General features: G+C 39.5%; 4 protein-coding genes across 4 annotated transcripts in view; 2 read left to right on the top strand and 2 right to left on the bottom strand.

Annotated features, from left to right (window-relative positions):
* The first annotated feature begins 2,281 nt into the window (after positions 1-2,281).
* ykt6 (YKT6 v-SNARE homolog) lies at positions 2,282-6,414 on the top strand. The gene is made up of 8 exons (XM_080044122.1): positions 2,282-2,444; positions 2,872-3,032; positions 3,332-3,414; positions 3,752-3,852; positions 3,942-4,046; positions 4,271-4,336; positions 4,459-4,560; positions 4,661-6,414. The coding sequence occupies exons 2-8, from the start codon at positions 2,929-2,931 to the stop codon at positions 4,694-4,696; spliced, it is 597 nt and encodes a 198-aa protein (XP_079900248.1). The 5' UTR covers positions 2,282-2,444; positions 2,872-2,928; the 3' UTR covers positions 4,697-6,414.
* A 617-nt stretch (positions 6,415-7,031) lies between these two features.
* On the top strand, positions 7,032-9,690 carry LOC307269319 (uncharacterized protein). Its single transcript, XM_080052260.1, has 5 exons — positions 7,032-7,145; positions 7,847-7,901; positions 8,238-8,312; positions 9,010-9,094; positions 9,291-9,690. The coding sequence occupies exons 1-5, from the start codon at positions 7,086-7,088 to the stop codon at positions 9,337-9,339; spliced, it is 324 nt and encodes a 107-aa protein (XP_079908386.1). The 5' UTR covers positions 7,032-7,085; the 3' UTR covers positions 9,340-9,690.
* A 2,064-nt stretch (positions 9,691-11,754) lies between these two features.
* osmr (oncostatin M receptor) lies at positions 11,755-18,591 on the bottom strand. Its single transcript, XM_080035495.1, has 17 exons — positions 18,486-18,591; positions 18,235-18,389; positions 17,976-18,132; positions 17,171-17,500; positions 17,009-17,138; positions 16,741-16,889; positions 16,437-16,570; positions 16,204-16,345; positions 15,583-15,668; positions 15,194-15,416; positions 14,684-14,869; positions 14,481-14,582; positions 13,843-14,010; positions 13,451-13,603; positions 13,201-13,282; positions 12,994-13,078; positions 11,755-12,415 (listed from the first exon to the last, which is right to left on the bottom strand). The coding sequence occupies exons 1-17, from the start codon at positions 18,568-18,570 to the stop codon at positions 12,107-12,109; spliced, it is 2,676 nt and encodes an 891-aa protein (XP_079891621.1). The 5' UTR covers positions 18,571-18,591; the 3' UTR covers positions 11,755-12,106.
* A 233-nt stretch (positions 18,592-18,824) lies between these two features.
* Positions 18,825-20,285, bottom strand: part of LOC307266213 (rho guanine nucleotide exchange factor 28-like) — a gene marked incomplete at its 5' end in the record, with an annotated part of 36,723 nt that continues 35,262 nt past the window's right edge. The window contains 1 exon segment of the mRNA XM_080048188.1: positions 18,825-19,880. Coding sequence (XP_079904314.1) covers positions 19,690-19,880 — 191 coding nt within the window. The 3' untranslated portion in view covers positions 18,825-19,689.

Raw genomic sequence — 20,285 nt, 5'->3', positions numbered from 1 at the left:
ACCCCTCCTGTGTTTATCAGCGCCAGTAGTTTACCTGAACAGAGGTCAGAGCTTTTCTTAGCCCTGAACTCCGGCTGTGAGGAGCCTCAGATGCAGGATTTCTAAATAAACCCAAAGAGTCACACTGGCCTAAAGAAACGTACGGCTATGTAAAATATAGTCACACTGCTCAAGACTAAGTGTTTACACTCAAGCATGAAATATTACCTCTTAAACCTTAAATGAGACCTATATAAACAGAAGATGCCATTATATTGTATTTTGCAACATTACATACGATTAAAATATTCTAAATGCCTTGGTATGAACTGAGAGCCACACTACGGCCATGGGCACACTCCGGAGAACCAGGCCTCAAAAAGTCATGCACTGTACTTAAAAACTAAACAAACGGTATCCTTTCACTAACCTTTGTTTGTACCTGATTATTTGAAAAATAAGTTGCCATTATTACTTACTTACTTAATGAGGCTGCTTGGGCTGTTTTACCCGAATATTTAATCACGTATATATGCACAAAGTAAATGATAGATATAGGAAAGAAGCAGAGGTCCATACTGTCAGAGAGTATTAGTAAAATGCAACCTTGACTTTCACCAACTTAATCAAATTTAAATGTATGATTTTTTAAAATTTTACCTTATCCATCGTGCCACGACGAGGATTAAGTCCTGTGTGTCTTGCTGACCATCAGTGCTTTGCAGTGGAAGTTCACTCTTTCTTCCCAGGAGTTGAGAGAAATTCCCAAGTGTCTGCCAAGATTATATTTGAACTTGGTGTCTGTGCATCAAGTGTTAAAAATAAATAAATGTTATCCCTTTAAGGCAAACTGTCCAGTCCTTATTATATTCCCAACATGTTTGAGCTACATAGTGTTCAGCAGAAAGTCTCAAACACATTTACATATCTGCAGTATTATCAAGGCCTAGTTACTAAATAATGACATGGATTCTTTAGGAAAGCAGGGCAGAAGTGTTATACATAAACCTAAGGATTTCTCGTCAGTCCATTGGATTTTTCATGAAAGAAAAAATATGAATTCCTCTTCATTTGTCCTCACTCCTGGATTCGTCTTCTTCCTTGCAGTCAAGAAGTCCAGTTAATAGCCAGTCAGTTTAACATGCAAAAATAATACAATTGAAAAAAAAAACATAAAAAACATTGAATTTTAAATCCATATCTTCATTCAAGTGATTAACACAGGGAAAAAAAGATTTTGAGATAAATTACTAAGCAAACCCCCAGTTTGTAAATGGCCTTCTAACTAACCATGTTACTTCAATATCTTAAAGCAAATATAAGTAGTTCCAGGAAATAAAAGCCATTTCTTCCCTTTGTGAAGCTGAGCCGTCAACAGATGCACCTGAAGCCTCAGCGGTTTCCATGCCAAAATGATTTCAATGTGTTGCCTTGGAAATGAATTACGGGCACGCTTCTGCCATGGAAAACACTTACCACTGAGTTAAGTGTCCAGCGCAAAATTGTTAAATGAAGCAAGGTTATGGTTAGACAAAAAGAAAAGAAAAAACAAATTGGTAGGCACACAAAGCCATCACACTGTTCAAACTGTTAGACCCATAATATTCATAATAGTATTATCATTGCAGAAAAATAAATACATGCTACACAATTACATTACAAAAGAATCCAACTTTTTGAGTTTAATTGTTTTACAATTTCATGACAGTGACTATTTTCTTATAATAATTAACAATGTCATCATCATATCCATGTCAATATTATCATTTTAAACGTATCTCCATTATTTACAACATCCTTATTTCATGTAAAGGCTTTTGGTGCTAAATTAGAAAATAATGATATCATCCTCAAGGAAGCAAGTTATTTTATTATAACTAACCAGGATAAGTATCCACTAATAGACCCATTGTAAAAAAAAATAAAGTCTATAATGAAATTAAAAACATTGAAAATGTCCTTGAAAAGATCCTTTGTACAGATACAGTCTTGTATTTTATTACTTTTTTTTTACAAGTAATTATATTGGCCTTACCTGACCACACACAAAGTGACACACTGTAGCCTACTACTTTTATTTTTTTAAATGTTGAACAAATGTCTATAAAGGATTTACACACTTTCAACTTCAATGAGTATTGCATTTTTTTTGTCATATTTTTTTCTATTTTTAAATCATTTATTGATATGGACCTGTGTGTCTGAAATAATGTTGAATTAAATTGTATCCTCTCGGAACTATGAGAGTAGCGACGTGTTTCACCGGAACTATTATTCAGTAGGCCCGTTTGTGGATCGTGACGTGGTGATTGGTCACTAAACTGAGAACTACAGTTAGCGTTTACTCCGCTGGGATTAGGTTGCGTAACGCCTGTTGCACATATTAACGAGTTTTAGTTTAAAAGGAATACAAAGTGTTTTCGGTTGTTCTGACGGGAATACCATAGTTGGCGTTGAATTGTCCGGTAAGTTAGCTGAGGCCTCACGGAGACCAGATAGCATCTGCAGCTAGCAGCTTGCTACATCTGACTTCAGACATGTAAACAAGTTTCAAACTGCATTTATAGGATCACCAGCTGGTGTTCTGTTTGTACGGCACAATGTCAGTAAACTAAATTGTTTGTCAAATTTCACTTAATTTGACCGTAGCAACGATTTACGAATGTGGAGTATAGTTAACAATACTGGGTTAGCTTGCTGGCTATTAATAAGGAGGCTACTTTCACTTCTCGGCTAACACACTCAGCTGCTGTAGTTGCTGCTGTAACAGCTGTAGTTTACTTCACTCCAGTTTCTTAAGCTTCGTTGTTGTTAGCAGCTAGGCTGGCTGGCTGAGCTGGATAAGAGCTGGTGCTCTCATGTGACTCTTGCTTGTGCTTTCTTCCTAATTAGATCCTCGGGTCTGTGTGATAGTATCCGCTGTGACTGATTGACTGAAAGACCAGCATCATGAAGCTGTACACCATCAGCATCCACCATAAAGGAGCGACCAAAGCAAACCTCCTCAAATCGGCCTTCGATCTCTCCTCCTTCAGCTTCTTCCAGCGCTCCAGGTGGGTCTGGCTGACAGGGCTGATAGGGTGCCTAAATACCCTTAAACGTCCATAAAGGCACTGAATAAGTACATCTAAAGATGAGGCATGAGTTAATTTGTCTAAAATAAATCTTTAAAGAGTCTTAAACATGCATGGACATTGGAAGTAAGATGACGTGAATCGTTTCCCCTGACGTTGCAATTTAAAAACTGCACTTAATTGCTGTTGCTATTATTGTAAAAAAAAATAATGTTGCCTGACCTTCGCTGGAATACTTTTCCACCTTTGACCACAGATTATTGTTTTTGCATATTTAGTGTTCAGGAGTTTATGACCTTCACCAGTGCCTTGATTGTTGAACGGACATCACAAGGAAGCCGTGCCTCTGTCAAAGAACAAGGTAAAAGTTAACAGTCTTAGAATGTTCAAATAAAAATACATTTGCTGACTTGATTGCAATTTAAAATAGTTTTTACCTAATTTGATTCAAATGTTAAGCTGTTTGGTACCTTCTGAAAACAGCAATATTAATCATGACTGGAAACATTTAACTTTTGTCATTTTGTTATTATTTGGTCTCATTTATTTATTGTTACTATTGGAGTGTCGCTCTACATTTGTCTGGTTCTCAGGATGTGTTTTGTCTCTGTCTATTGAACAGTGACAACTTTGTGTTGAAATGTTTGAAGGAGAAGCACTGTATATAGTCAACATTTACACTATACTCTTTCTTGCAGAGTACCTGTGTCATGTTTATGTAAGAAATGACAACCTCGGTGCAGTGGTCATTGCAGATTCGGAATACCCACAGAGAGTAGCTTTCACATTGCTAGACAAGGTGAGTACAGAGACATGTAAATATAGCTGCATAATTATCGCACCTTGCTGTCAACTTCCATTTACATTGTTGCCTTTTGTTTGTTTTAGGTATTAGAGGAGTTCTCCAGGCAAGTGGACAGTATAGACTGGCCCTCTGGTAATCCTGAAACTATTAACTACCGAGCATTGGACATTCATCTATCTAAATACCAGGTCAGTGTGTAATCTCTTCATAAGAAATGATATTAAAGGAAACCATCTCAGCCTCTGAAAGACAAAACTAAGATTGTGTTCTGAGATTAGATTCATATGAAGATGGAATTCATGGATCTGTTTGTTGCAGACTGCAGAGTTTTTTTACTGCTTAAGTGCTGCCAAATGTTCAGCATGCAATAGCCGTGTACCTGATAGCTTTTTGTGTCGTCGTTTCTTCCCAGAACCCCAAGGAAGCAGATGCAATGACCAAAGTGCAGGCAGAGCTGGATGAGACAAAGATAATTTTGGTAAAACGCCTCCCTAAACTGAAACCAAAATGTGGCTCTACATGCCTGAAACGCAGCATTTTCACAGCCCTTGTGTGTCAAAATCTTAAAAATGTCATAAACAAACAATTTTGTTTCTGCAGCACAACACAATGGAAAGTCTTTTGGAGAGGGGAGAGAAACTGGATGATCTTGTGGCGAAGTCTGAGCACCTTGGAAATCAGTCCAAAGCCTTCTACAAGACTGTAAGTAACGATGCCTTATTGACACTGGACTGGAAATCCAATGGCCATTCAATATTTGGATACCTGACTGTGTGCACATGTGCTCATGTTATCCCTGCAGGCACGGAAACAGAACTCATGCTGTGCAGTCATGTGACGTCGCTGCCTCGTCCGTGTGGACACGCCTCTCTCTGCCTTTCTGCTTTCCTACAACTCCCATCATGCACCTGCCACCAGCTCTCAGCACAAAGGAAAGAAGGGACGCTGTCTAATCCGGGATTTGGCGCCAGGGCTGACAGTGGTGTCCAGTCTTTAAGTGTGACCTATCCGGATTGTGACTGATGGGGGGGCTGAAGGAGTGATGGGAATTGGTCCGGGGGAAGAAGTACAATATTAATTATTTTGATCCTTTTCAAGGGTTAACATCTGTGCAGTGTTTGAATACCAGTTGAGAACATACCCGTGTGACGTTGTGTACCGGTGATTGGTGTTGTTGAAACGTCTTTAAACCATTTAATGTTCTTCAGATTCAAACGCATCTTAACAGTTTGATTTCAACTCTTTAAGTATTAACCACGGTTGTGCTTCTGCTTCGAGGCAACTCTGACAATCTCAGTCTTATCAAGTGAATTCATATAATGTGTCATCATTTCTTTTCAGTTCTTCATAACGAGTTGTTTTTCCTGCAGGCATAGCTTTTTTCTGCCCACTAGGTGGCACTGTTTATTTACTTTATTTTTTCCCAACAAGCCTCAAAGTTGAGGTCAATCTAATAACTCTAATGTGAGCCGAGCCAGCAAGTGGCTGCTTGGACAAGTCATATCGAAATCTCCCAGAATTATACAGTAATTTTGAAAAACCTCTTTGCTAGACTGGATTATGACCTATTTTTTTGTTGCTTTTCTCTGTCTCATAGTGTTAAATGAAATCTTAAAACATTCCCACTGTGGGTTATTGTGTGATTGAGTGATGATGCATCCTAAAAGGTTGATTATTGTGTAGAACGGCGTTTCCTCATAGACCCAGCCTTATTGAAGTGTCTCGTCCTGTTTTAAAATGATGTCTCATGAGACCGACAGGACTTATACACGTTATCTTTTATTGTACTGTAGCCATGCTTTTCTTTCTGATAGCCAACACACACAACACTTATGCAGGATTTTTAGAATTCAAAAGCCCACTCAAGCCTCTGCTCGGCTTGTCTGTACCTCACTGATCACTGACATTTTCCCGTCATTAAGTGTGACTGTTTCCCTTAACAGACACATGTTGAGTGATAGAAGTGATCCCAGTCTTTTTTTAAGACACTCCATCGCTGACTGTACTTTGTGCTTTGTATTTAGGTCTTGGCTGGATAGAATTTATTTTGTTCTTCAGGAATCGCTGATCAGTATAAATTAACCGGATGCCTTTGGTTGTGTGTTTTAGATGTCTCTGCTGGCTTTCTCTCGTACGCGTGTATGATTTGCTGATCCCCCAACATTGGCAGGCTGCATTTGATGTGCCTGTGTGTGCGGACTGTTGTGTGTGTGTGTGTGTGATCAGACTTTGCTCTCTCTGCTTTTACTGTATGAACTTTTGTGCAATATCTCTGCAGACTGTTGGTGTGTGTCTCTCTTTTATAGCCGAGAGAATAAACAGAACTATTTCTCATAAAAGGAGAGTTATTGACCTTAGTATATGCTATTGTTTTGACCAATTCCCATTTGAAGCGTGCCCAAGGTTGTTTCTGAGATACTTGTTTGATCTCTTCTTTTCAAAATGTCCAATTAATGTGCGGAATTTGAAAATGATTTAACAGTCAACATTAAACGTTTGGATCCGGATGTGGTCTACAAATTTGGAAACAAAGACTACACACAATAAACTGTTCTTTTCTGTCTGTATTAACTTTTTTTTTTTGGTCTGTTCAAACGCAGATTGTTTTGAGAACATGTAATCTTGCTAAGATAAACACACACAAAACAAATGGCTTCTGGTTAGCTGGTGGTGTTTGTAGGCCTCTGAGTGGAGGGGTGGGGGGAGAGAGAGAGTCAAAGGTGGCATTGAATTGTTGCAGAAAATCCTGAATGTAAACTTCCTGTGAAGCGTCTGAAAGTCAACAGTCCTATCCTATCTTTACTCCTGATCGGCAAACAGAGAGGTCAGCTGAGAAGCTGATGCAGCCTTCAGGTGTTGTAGGAAATACCGCCTCTTTTTAGGAAAATAATCCATTCAAGACTAGCGAGTGTTCACAAACTGTAAATGATCACAGAACTAGGCAAGTGTTTCCACTAGCTAAAATGTTAGCCCGTGTTGGTTACAGGTAAAGTAGGCTATACATTGTCAAGTGCAGGTCTTCGGTATACACGTGGGTTGTAAAAAAAAAAAAACGGATATATAAAAAAAAAAATCAGACAACTTAAAATAGCCTATTCCGAGTTTCTTGCTCTATGAAATCTGTAAAGTACGAATTCAAAGGAAGCGCGTGAACGCAGCAAGAGAGGCGCGTCTCAGGTGAGAGTGGAACAGTGCGAGCTGATGAAGACCGACCGCACAGCCTTGAAATGTGGACGGAGGTGAAAAACAAGAGCACGGCTGTCATCAGCGACATGCACAGCTCGAAGGTAAGAAGTTAAAAATGGAAAAAGACGATTGTCTCTTTTTTTTTGTAAAAGCTATGTACAAAACACAACAGTTGGTCCAAGAGCGAGCCTCTCTCTCTCGATAGTGTCCTACTTGACGAAGGTTGAAACCTAACTGATACATTTGTTTACCAGCCTTTAGGTATTTCAGTGTTTCTTTACTTGGTATGGACTATTGTCTTGTTTGCTTGTTTTAAGCATGCTACAGGAAACATTATCCTACTTCTGTTAGCCTATAGGCACTTTGCTTATCTTGTTTATCGTTGCGCCTGTCGTTTGCCCCGGACAGCTTTGTTGTTGGGGTTCCTGCAGAAAGTTTCCTACCTCCGCTGCCAGCAACACGACTTGTTGCTGATCTAGCCTCAACGATCGTTTCTTTCTTTCTTTCTTTCTTTCTTTCTTTCTTTCTTTCTTTCTTTCTTTCTTTCTTTCTTTCTTTCTTTCTTTCTTTCTTTCTTTCTTTCTTTCTTTCTTTCTTTCTTTCTTTCTTTCTTTCTTTCTTTCTTTCTTTCTTTCTTTCTTTCTTTCTTTCTTTCTCCCAAACAACTGTAAAATCATTCATGAAGTGGAAGATTTGAACCCGAACGAGACGATCTGAGCTGCAGTGTGTCCTGTCCTGTTAGCGCCCTGCTCTACTTTTTTGTTTTTTTCTCTCTCTGAAACTGTTTTTACTCCATTTTCAGATGGTTGACCCAGATCTCACACGGCAGCTTTTACACACTGTTCCACAGAGAAATGGTAAGATTGATATCTCTTCTCGGGTTTTTATTTTAATCTTCACATTGAGTTGAGTTCAAATAAATCTGTATTGTATTGTCATTTTAAGTTGCAAGTTGGTCATTTTTATTATTCTAGTAGCCTAAACTCAACTACAGCTATGTAGACTTCCATCCTGTTGTATCAAATACAATTCATTAAATCTGGACATTTCAGTAAAACACAAATAGGGCCTTTATTTTGAAAGTCAGATTAAATTCCATTTAGTAGGTCACAAATATGCAAATGATTAAATGTGTCAGGTGTATGTATGATTTGAATCATGTCAAGTCATTCATGTGCTTTTTCTTCACATAGTTTCAACTGCAGCTGCCACTCGTCCATCCAGCATAGAGGATTCCTCCTTATCCCAGACCAGTGGAATCATTCCTGGTAAGCCCATGTCTCTGAAGGACCCTGTAAGACCTGTTCCAAAGACAAACACTTGATTCTGAACAAATTGGACTATTTAACTCAAATAGTCAAGACCTGCGGATAAAGGGGAATAAAGCTATACTGCCAATAGCCAAGCAAGCTTTAGGAGCATTAAGAAACATTTTATTTTGACGTTTTTTTATTATATGAGTATGACGGCAAAGCAATGGGCGTTTTGTCATCGTGATCCAATTGCTTGGGGTTATTTTCCTTAGTTTCTGTCAGACTGGCTTCTTTTGTCAACACTTCTTAACAAAGACTTATGCTGCTGTGTATATTTGTATATGCATTGTTTTGGTGACTTCCTGATTATCATTTGAACCTTTTATTCTAGAGAGGTGTGGACCTCTTTTATATACAGTTTATAGTTTGGACACACAACTCCACCTCTGACAGGAAAGGTGCAATTCCAAAGAACTGAAAAAGAAAACAAATTCTCCGCTTAGTAAGAAAATAACAATTTAGTAAATGCAGTGAAGATGAATAGGAAAATGGAGATCACATGAGTGTTTGTGGTCGTAATACAGATGTAACAAACTGTAGTTCAACTGGTGCATGAATGCATCCTCATGTATCGTAGTGTGTTGAGTTGTGTTTTAACATGTGCAAAAATGTGTGTGTGTGTGTGTGTGTGTGTGTGTGTGTATGCTTACAGGTGCAATTGCAGCCACAGTATTCATTACCTTTATACTGGCTCTCTACGCTGTCCTCTGGAAGTGCATGGTGTCACCCCCACAACGGTAAAAAAAACAGAAATAAAAGCTAACTTAGATTTTGGCTGGAGCTTCAATTAGATTTTGTTGACGCAGCAGCGTTCTTGCAAAACTTTGCCATTTGTTCACCCTGTGTCACATGTCTGAACTTTTGTTTCCCAGCACATCAAGGAAAAACAAATCAGCTGACATGATAAGCTTTTTTTTGTGTCTCTCTTCCCAGAAAGCGTGGCAAGGTGAGGGTGCGAGTAAAACAGAGGACTTCTGTGTGAAGACCGGCTCCCAGGCTGAAAATAGCTTGCAGTGTTCTGTTCTGTTCAGCAGACCATTTTTGGATATTAATGGTGCGGACTAAAATCTGGAGGCAGACTTTGCTCCCAGTCAGAGAAAAGCACCAGAGGGGACAGTATGTCCGTGAAGAAGAGACTCCTTTTACATCCAATGATCAAACCAGAAATAACTTACTTCACTGAGTGGATGTGTATCCCCTCAGCTTGGTTGTTCCTGTTGTCTCAGAGCTCCATGGTGATGTGAAACACTTTTTCTCTCTGTCAGATTGTGCTCCTTTGTTTCATTTTCTTTTTCCCCCCTCCTTGCACTACTGAGGGACGAGGCGGCTCTGGCCACAGCTCGCTCCGCGGACCGATAAGCTGTGTGTATGTGTGTCTGAGGGAGACTTTGTGCTAGACTAAGTAAGTGTAAGTGTGTGTAGATTTGCATGTTTTCTACCTGCACCAAATACATAGTTGCATTTTTCAACATGTCCTCTTTTAATGGCATAGTATTTGTGTATTTTCTGTAATCTAGAATTTTCTAGGTATAGATTTTTATTTAATATTTGCCCTCTTTAATCCGTATGGTTTATTCACTTCACCCAGAATGTTGTAACTACTGTGTGACTTTACTGTATGACTTTTGACTATAATGAACTGTGACTTTTTTCCTTTTTTTAATAAATTTTTTGTAATGTGAACATGAATATTGTGAATCAGAGTCACACTTTGTTGAAACTTTAAATGAGAACATATTGCTTGTCTTTGCTTTGTTTCATGGCCCATATCTAACTTACTTAAAGGTGAAGTAGGCGGTTTATTTATGTTTATTTAAGTGTAAAATCGCTCTTTATTCATACAGTGATCACTTACATAATGTGCGTGTTTCATAAAGCCGATCTCTCAGTCAGCTGCTTTGCATACATACTATATAGTAGAAAGTATGCGATTCGGAACGCAACCATAGCATATACACTCCATGGTCTCACTGCCGGTGCACGCCAGAGCAACAGATGGGTGAATGTGTATGCGCCTACAATGGCGGAGCAGGTAAAAATCCTTCCCAATGTCTGTTTTGATGGTTATCATGTTTTATCACACTTATGGATCTGAGATGATGCTAGATAACTTGCTGCTTGAAGACTGCAGCGCATTAATGTGGTGACGTAGGGACGAGCGAGGGGACTGCTAACTGCAGTAACTGACAGGAAGTTAGCTAAAAGAACCAGTCCGCTTACAGCACCTTTAAGCATGGAATGAGGTAAAAAGTTACTGTGGAAGGGCTTATGCATAAACTGAGCAGTTATCAGATAGTCAGTATAAGTGTAAAAGAAAGGGATTTCCTCTTTAGTTTGTCCTTTAGCGTTCTCTTGTGTGAGCTTTTGATGGGAATCAATATCAGAATGAAACAAGTACATAAGCTGCTGATTTCCTGGATATACTGAATGTTCTTAGGTGAATTGGCACAGGCCAGCAGCCACAGGGCCACCCTGCTTATTGTGCTATTGTTACCTTTTATCTGAGTTCTTTGTTGCAACCACATCACAGGTCTGACACTTTGTTGTTTTCATAACCAGTTCTACATCTTATAAAAGAAAACAGCTAATGTTAATTTATGGACCAAGGAATGAGCGTTTTGGGTGGACATTCTGGTGAATTCATGAGAGCAGAGACACTACAAAGGTTACCGTAACACATTAAGAAAATTGCTTCCGCTTTGTTGCGGATAGTTTTGTTTACACTGTGGATGGATTCTGCATTGAGCCAATTATTATTATTATTATTATTATTATTATTATTATTATTATTATTATTATTATTATTATTATTATTATTATTACATTTATGGTTTAGAGATTCAGAGTATGATCCTATACTTCAAATGATTTACTTCTCCAGCTCCAGGGATTGTACACAATACGTCATTTGAATGGTCACGATGTTCTTAAGTTTAGAACATTATGACCATCAGTCATTGTTATTCATAGTATTACGGTTTATCTTAATTACTATAAGAAACTATGACTGATTTGTTTTTTAGCAGTTTAATAAAACATTGCTTTTCTGTATTGTACTGTAAACGTGTGCTAGTTGGTAAATTATAGAATAGATAACCAGAATATACTGTCTTTAATTTAACAAAAAAAAACTTACATCACTTGTCCAACAGATGGCAACCCAGATGAAAACTAACAGAGCAGAGGGAACGTGTTTAGTCTAGATTTCTACCTAAAGCAAAAGACAAATCATGCTCGCACACGGCTGTGCCATTCTAGAATAAAATAAGCGTGTGCACAAGTTAATTAAGGAAAGATATTTCCTGTAATAAACCAGTTCAGTGTGTTTATTGATGATGCGGGACTTGTAACAGTTATGCACTTCACTCAGTTCCTCATACTCCTTTGTTCCTCATAGTGTTAATTCCGACTACCTGATAGATGGTTTTTTTTTTCAAAAGATGCACATACCGCATCCTGTTGATAACATCTTTAGTTGCTTCACAGTCTTCCCATCTCTACAGTGAGTTTAACACTTTTTACAGGTCCCCTTTTAAGGTTGTGTATTCTTTCACTGAACCGCACCAGTATAATCGTATATGAATATAATCTGTTAAAAGATGGCATGAATACAAAACCATAGCATATTAACATTAGAAAGTTATAGGTGTTTATGTCAAATGAGGAAAGCTTCTATGTACAATATTTAAACTCTTGGAACGGAGAAAAGAAAGAGTAGATAACAGACATTTACGGCTTGGTCTTTACATTTATAAAGTATCTTTGGATATATAACTATATGTAACACTACATGATTCCAGCAGAGTCTCAGAGAGTTCATTGGTTTCAGTGAACACAACTCGTTCCTCTGAAAAATCCTCCTCCAATGTATTAAAATAAATTGTGTTTGTCATGCATGTTATCTGTTTAAGGGCTGGTCTGTCCAATAGTACCGTGACAGACTGTGGACAGTAGTCGGCCTGAAGTGGCAGGACACAGGAGAGAGACGGGGTGTTCAGGATCTCAATGTCACAGCTGCTGCACTCCTCCACCTTCTGGGACTGCAGCCTCTCGCAAGTCTGTACAAACATTCAGAGGGGATTATCAACTATAGAAATGTGAATGAATCATAAAAGCAGGTCCATACCCTGTGAGTAAAATTTAACATCGCCACTTGTTAAATTGGGGGAAATAATATAATAATTGTAAATGCCCAGGGTGACAAATACAGAATTTTTTGCCTTCAATACTCTTAAAATCTCTTTTCTACAAACAAATCATATAGGTTTATTGTTATTATTTTGAAAGCCGGTAACTAACCAGAATGTTAATTTATGTATGTTTTCTGCTTGTAGGGTATCTCTGTGCAATAATCAATGTGAGAAAATAAAGACAGTTATCGTAATTTGAAAAAATCAAAAAGTATGATCATCCATAATAATATATATAAAACATAATGTCATAACGTTTTTCTGGGAAATCCATATACAGCCAAAATCCTCGACATTTTGAAACCACTGTGGAAGGGAGGACCGCATTGTTCATGCTGAAGAGAGCATCAGACTAATTTTCTTGACAAAGTTTAATATGTGTATTTCTGTATGTAGTATGTACTATAGTTTTTTCCTCTCTATGCATGCCTTTATTGTGTCCGTACCTCATGCAGGAAGCTGTCTAACTCAGGAGTTTGGACGTTCATACCAGCAGGATAAACAAATATGTCCTTCAGCCCGCTCTTTAACCTGAAAGAGAAACAGAACGGTAAATAAAAAAGATAAGAAAAGATAGAAAGGTAGGTGTCTCTAGGTCGACATCGGCAGGAATAAATGTTTATAGGAAGATTCAAAAGATGGATGTCACTCACATTTTGATTTGAGGCCACAGGAGAATGGTGCAGCCCAGCAGTAACAAGACGGGAGTCAGCGTCTTGGCCAAGTGAACAGAGTCTACCAGAGGGGCAAACAATTAACACACAAATCAGAACATTCAGGCCTTTTGTTCTGGTATTTCAAAACTTTTAATCCAAGACTCTTAAGAGGAGAGAAATAATTAAAGATATTGATATTGTTAAATTGTTGTTTGTCCATGAAAGAGGTGGGTGTTATAGAGCTCACAGTTAGTTGTGGTTCTGATGGTGATGGTGGCAGGTTGACCAGGCCCCTCTTTAGTCAGAGCGCTCACTGACAAAGTGTACTCTTGGTTCTGCTTTAGACCTGCTATGGTCACAGACTTCCGACGAGGGTCTGCTACCGACATGTTAACCATGTCTGGAGGAGTTGAGGAGAAAAACAAAAGATTCAAAACAGTTAAGGTTTAGGGCTAGGGGGTCAGCGTAATCTGATTTGTTTTCTCTATCGACCAAATACATGAAAACGTATAAATGTTTAGAACAGCAATAGTTCTTTTTATATTTTTAGAAGCTATATTTAGCACATTTCAGGGTTTTTTTTAACCCAGAAAGACATGAAGAATTAGAAAATATTGGAGTTTTTTTCTCTGCACCCACTTGCAACATGATCTGGCATCCTATCAGATCCTACTTCCTGTATTGTAACAAGGTAACCGCTAATGAAAGCCGGTTGAGCCGCATCATCTTCACTGTAACGCCACTGCAGTGTCACCGAGGAGGAAGTCCTCTGAACAGGTTCCACCACACTCGGTGACTGTACAGATTCTGAGGAAAAATAACAACTTTAGATTCAATTGAAATTCGAGGAACAAACTTAAGCAACAATGCAACCACTCCAACTGATGTTTTGAACTTTCTGCCTCCTTCCTTTTATGTGCTGATGTCAGAATCTATCAGATAGTGGCTGCAATGTATTTTTCCCCCACTAATCTGGATTTTGTGGTAGTGGTGTTTTTTTGTGGTTGTTTGGATATAATGTGAATCGCCGTCTTGCCTCTGCTTCCTCCTTTCTGCATATCTGACAAACAAGCAATATGGTTTCTGTTCTGTTGAGTGTTGAGGCACCAGTTCTGAGACATCACTCTCAAAACTCTCTGTTATGTGCCTATGGGACCAGCAAAATGCCCAAATAACCTCATGAAGAAGATACAGTATATGTCTGTGCCATACATAAATACAAGAAAAACTGACTCAAACATCTCCAGAACAACTCATTGATCAGTAGTGACACTCACTGAGCTCTTGTGAGTATCCAGTCTGTATCTCCAGTAGTCTGTGTCCACTTTCTGTGCATCCATAAATATTAAAGGTATACCTAAAACCTGCTTTGGAATTTCCTGCAAAATAAAAGTGCATGGCACTAAAATGCCTGAATGGGAAAACACTTAAAAGATGAATTTACAGTAACCACATTAAGAAAACATTCAAAAAAACTTACCATCAGGTATGAACAATGTGTTGTTTCCCTCCTGCACCTTTATCCATCGCAGGGTACAAGGCACTACATTTCCCACAATGCACCACTCCACAGTATAGCCGCAGGTGGCAGTGTCCTGTTTGTCCCAGGACAGATTAAAACCAGCAGATGTGCCGCTGCTCAAGCGCTTCTCTACTGGGAGAGGCTCTACACAGAAGCATCAGAAAAGTAGCAGTCAAAGTAAACAAAAAGTCAAGTACAGCGAACAACTCCCATCATCACTGAACTGTTCTTTGCTTTCTATCTATTTTACCACATTCCTTGGTCTTATTGTAAATGTATGATGATCATCTCTGGATCACCATCAACATATAATCATCCCCTGTCATTTTACAAAAGTCTGACTTGCAAACTCAACAACAGCTGTTATTGGAAGATGTTATATATGGGAAATTAAGCTTTATATTTCAAGTGTTGTCACAGAGGAAAGGTGCTATATATATACAGTATAATCACAGTTGTGCTGTTTACCTCCGTTGTCCTTCTGCGGGATGGTGATGTGAGCAGGGATGGTGGAGTCGGTGTGGACAACAGCCTTGACCTTGACCGTGAAGTCATACTGTCCCGGTCCAATGGAGACATCATGTGCCTGGGTTTGTCCACTGTTCTTCCACTCGGTCCAGTTCTGGCCTTCGAGCGACCACTCAACTATGTAGCCTTGGATGTTTACCGTGGTCGCTGAGCCAGGAATGTGCTGAGAACAAAGGGCGGTTCATGACAGTTGGGAAAGGTTCATGCTGATGTGACATATATTTTCCCCTTTAATCAACCCATACAAAGAGTTTGTTTGCTATTACACCAATGCTTTTTTCCAGAATTAAACAATTGGAGGAAAAACAGGAAAGCTTTTAGAGTCTCACTGGAGTCCACAATAGAGTGACTTGACGACTGTTGGGATCAGGAAGCTGCTTTATTATCCTCCATACGTCCAAGGTCACCAACGGATCTGAGGTTAAGCAGATCAAGATCATTTGTTTAAAGCATCACAGGCAAGAGAGATCATTCGGTACCAGTATTAATATTTTGACATGATAATTATGCAACCATGATGTGCTGGGTTGATTAATGTTAAAGGTTAAGTTATTGCCCGATTAAATGGTAAATGGACTCCACTTATATAGCGCTTTTCCCTGGTTTTTCACAGACTCAAAGCGCTTTACATTGTTTTGTACACATTCACCCAATCACACTCACATTCATACACCGATAGCAGCGGCTACCACGCAGGGTGCAAGCTAACTATCGGGAGCAATTCGGGGTTCAATGTCTTGCCCAAGGACACTTCGACATGTGGCGGGTAGGCGGGGGGATCGAACCTCTGACGCTGCACTCCAGAGGCTGTCCCTGCCCACTTCGCCACTGCCGCCCATTCAAACAGTGGATGAAATGTTTGGTCTGAGAATGGTCTTAACTCAAACTTCACTGTACCCTGCACTGTATACACCATTATTACCCTGATAATATAAACCTTGTGTACTCACAGGTTATGAAGGATACGGGCTGGGTCCATTGTCCCCAGAGCCTGCCGTTAGCCGAGCAGCGTACCCTGGTGGAATAGAGGGTGTTGGGGAGCAGATGTTCCAGTTTCACTTTGCGGAGACCACTCACACTCCTGGCGATCAACTGTTACAAACACTCACATATTAGCACTAAGACGTCCAACTTTCAATAGTGCATTATGAATATTTTAGTTTAAAATGCATTAAAAACTCACCAGAGTGGTGCTGTCTGGGTCTGTAGTGACCTGACAGAGGAGGTGCGCTTGAGTCAAGTTACCCTGTACCATCCAGGACACAGTGGTGTCTGTCACCCCAGGGCTCACTCTGTCCAACTCCACAACAGGTAACACTGACAGCAACACACACACACACACACACACACACACACACACACATAAAATACACTAATTTAAAAAAAAATTATCTTCATGTGGATTTTCATCTTAAGTGAACATTCAACAACACAATGACTACACTAGTAATTTTAAGTGTATTGTGTTTGCCTGCTTGACCTCTGACCTCTCTCAGAGATGTTGAAACTGTAACTCTCTGCCTCCTCTCCTAGCCGGTCCTTCACCACCACGCGGATCTTGTATTCTTCCAACTGTGGGACGGCACGGAAAGTACAAGAGGACCTTTCACAATTGATGGGAGTCTGGTCTGAGTTCCTGTGTTTTCAACAACAAAATAGGCTTAATCCAATAGAAATGTCTGTTCGGATCAGCATTTACAAAATCAAGTCTGTCTATGCCCGACATCCTGAATGTTTGGTAATGTGTATGCTTACTCTATGTGGAGAGTGTGTGTTTGCTTGCTGCGGATGGGCAGGTGTGCTTCTTTGCCTTGATCCCAGGTGCAAGTGACAGATGTCAAGTCTGAAGATGCACAGCTGAGGTTTCTGGGCTTATGGGGAGGGACTACAGCACACTCACAAATATAGTAAAGTTACTTTTGAAAAAAAAATTAAAAAAGGAGGAAATTGAAAAAAGTATTAACTCAAACTTACAACTAACGTAGTTCAAGATTGAATTGATCTTGCCTGTTGCGTCAGTGCAACTCAGCAAATGAGCTTTGATTAATTTTGTTGGGACAGTCAGGTTGTTTACGTTGATAGCCTTGACTGTTGCTCCAATGCTGATGAGAGGGAATTTCTTGTTATCGAAGGCAATGCTGGTAACATGGACTCCTTTTGGGGGAACACAGCAGAACATGGCACTGGTGCCCTCTCTCAGCACCCCTTGGAAGGGGAAAATCCTGGTCTTATCCTTTGCCTGGGCTCCTACAGGCCAAAGAGTTATCTCATGAAGAATTGGCAAGCAGTATGTACAAGAAAAATCTATAATCCCCATTACATTCTATGGATACTTAAATCTCCTGATCATCAAACCTCAGAACAAGACTCTAGTGTAAAACTTCATGCATCATGCATACTATTCTATTGCCTCCACCCAATGATAAACAATAAAAAGAATAACCATTCAAGTGAATTATGGCCAAACTTTGAGTAGGGTGTGCATTGCAACAGACATTTGCACGGACTGCAAGAGCTGAGAAACAGCTAAATAAAGATTTGTGATAGGGAAGAGTAAAGCACTGGGGCGTCACGTTACTGAGAGAACGGAAACTAGTGGTTAGTTGATGTCCTGTCCTGATCTTATCAGGAAAAACAGTGCATGCAAGAAACAGAACCGACACTCTATGTATTTGGTTTGGTTTTACCCATTTACATTGAGAACTAAGAATCAGCATCTCACCGTGGTTGGTTATCCAGTTGCTCCAGAGACTCGGGACAGACTGATTATCAGAGAAATGTCGTATCCTGACCGAGTGATCGACACACTCCAGAGGCAGATCAGAGGTCCATGTCCACGTGTATTCCTCTGCATCCACGGGAAATAAACTCACATTTGTCTGTAGAGGGCGTTACAAGTAATATGAGCAATACTATAAAATACTGGGATACATGGTCTTTAATCAGCATGAAATCCAGGCAACCAATCCTTCAGTACTCACGCTGTAAATAACGGTGCAGTGTTCGGTGCGGCCGATCTGGATCTCATAAATGCCGCCCACAAAGCCACTGTGGTTGACCAGCCAGCTCACTAGGAGGCTTTGCTTGTCACCGACGGCCTGTACATGACTGATGCTCGGCCTTGGCAGTTCCCAAACTGGTCGCACAATGCAACTCAGGGGTTTGACTTTGACTTGAGGGGTTTTAATGGTTTAAAAGAGGTAGACAAGTGAATTTAAATGGTCAAACTTACCAGTGTCCAAGCAGCATCCATTGTTATCCTCAAAAATGATTAGATACAACCCCAGCAGGTTAATAACATACATCCTCAGACTCATAATCCTTCTAGAAGAGAAATGATCAAAGCCAAACCAGAGTGAAATGCTCACTGACACTGAGTGAAAGTCTCATGAGTCAGTGGTTAATGGCAGCACGCCCACAATTTCTGTATTGCATAACAACATACAAATCAGAATCGTGAGCGGTGTGTTTGAATATCATACTGATATCACACTGATAACGATATACGCTAGAAACACAGATGCTTGCCACAATAGTTTTATATATACAGCACAATAGTATTGTAGCACATCACAGGTCTGATTACACAGATTACAAGAGAACACATATCAAACAACACATTGTTAATGTTGACAGTGCATTACACATTTTACACACAATAAATTATCAGGAAAGGAGATGAACAAAAAACATACAGCCATCCACTTACAGTATCAAATAGCAAGATTGTTTGGCACTTACGTGAGAAAAATAAAAACAGGTATATAAACGTGTCTTATAACATAGTGTGCATAGGTAGCCTTTCCATAAAACTATACATATATAATATTTATACAATAATGTCAGTATATTTTGATGTCTTCTGGTTGCTTACAATCCCTTATAAATATAATTAAACATCACATGGAGAAATCATAATCACTCTATACATGGTTTTGGGGAAGGGCTTGATTGGCCTCTCAGAAATGTCTTCTTTCTTTTAAGTGCTTATTGGAAAATAACAGCAATACTTCTGTCCTGATTTCCTGCTACTTTGAGGTCCTCTGTGATCGGGGCCCAAAAGTACCTCTGCCATCCAACAAGTGCAACAGATACTAAATAGAATCATAGAGGAAGTAAAAACACTGGGGAGAACAGGTATAAAAGCTGATTTACAGAGGATCTCTTTTTTCTTTTTGCAAAAAGGCACAATGGTTTCATCTGGCAGGAAGAGAATGATGAATAAAAGGCACACGGATCTGTCAATACTCTTTTCCTGTAAATATTCAGGTTTTTTAAATATGATTGTATATCCATCCCATTCAGATGGATGCAAAAAAAAACACAAATACACAAACTCATGTAAAGCAACATATACATGTATATACTTTTCAGTTCATTCAGTTTAACATCAGACAGCTTGAATTGTTCGTTTCTCTGTCCCTTGATAAGGATCATCAGAGATAAACAATGTTCTCCTCGCCTGCCTCTTCTCCGTTCTGTCCTTCTAGAGAGAGGTAAGCCTGCGGGCGGAGGAGAGGGGTGAGAGAGGGAGACGTGGAGTAGTCGTCCTCGTAAAGTCTGTGACTGCTGACCTCTGACCTCCAGGGATCCATGGATCGCCTGTCCAACGACGGGCTGAAGTCTGCTAGAAGGAGAACAAACCAAAAGCCTGAGAAAAAGATACTTTTTCCCCCAGTGTGCAAACCTTGTACTATATTGTAAATATTAGTATGTGCCCTTGACCCACAATTTATCCAAGTGATGTCCTCCTGCGCGATACTGTATACCACTATGCTAAAATAGATCCCTATATTGAAGCTCTGTAACAATTCAGCTTTCATTAAGGAGTATTGAGGTACTCTGGTGAATTAAATCAGACTTTTCTCTGAAAAATGCACTCTTCACAGTACGAAAAAAAGATGAGCCAAACTAACCTACAGCAATATAATGAACGTACCCACTACAGCATGTTGCTGGTTGACAAATGACTGCATGTGTTTGTCTGCTGTCCAAACTTAACAAGACAAGGAATATATATACAGTATATATA

This window comes from Ammodytes marinus (assembly GCF_949987685.1).
Source record: "Ammodytes marinus genome assembly, chromosome: 2".
Lineage (NCBI taxonomy): Eukaryota > Metazoa > Chordata > Actinopteri > Uranoscopiformes > Ammodytidae > Ammodytes > Ammodytes marinus.
The sequence above is the reverse complement of the archived record's forward strand: the minus strand, read 5'-3'. Positions and strand labels throughout refer to the sequence as shown.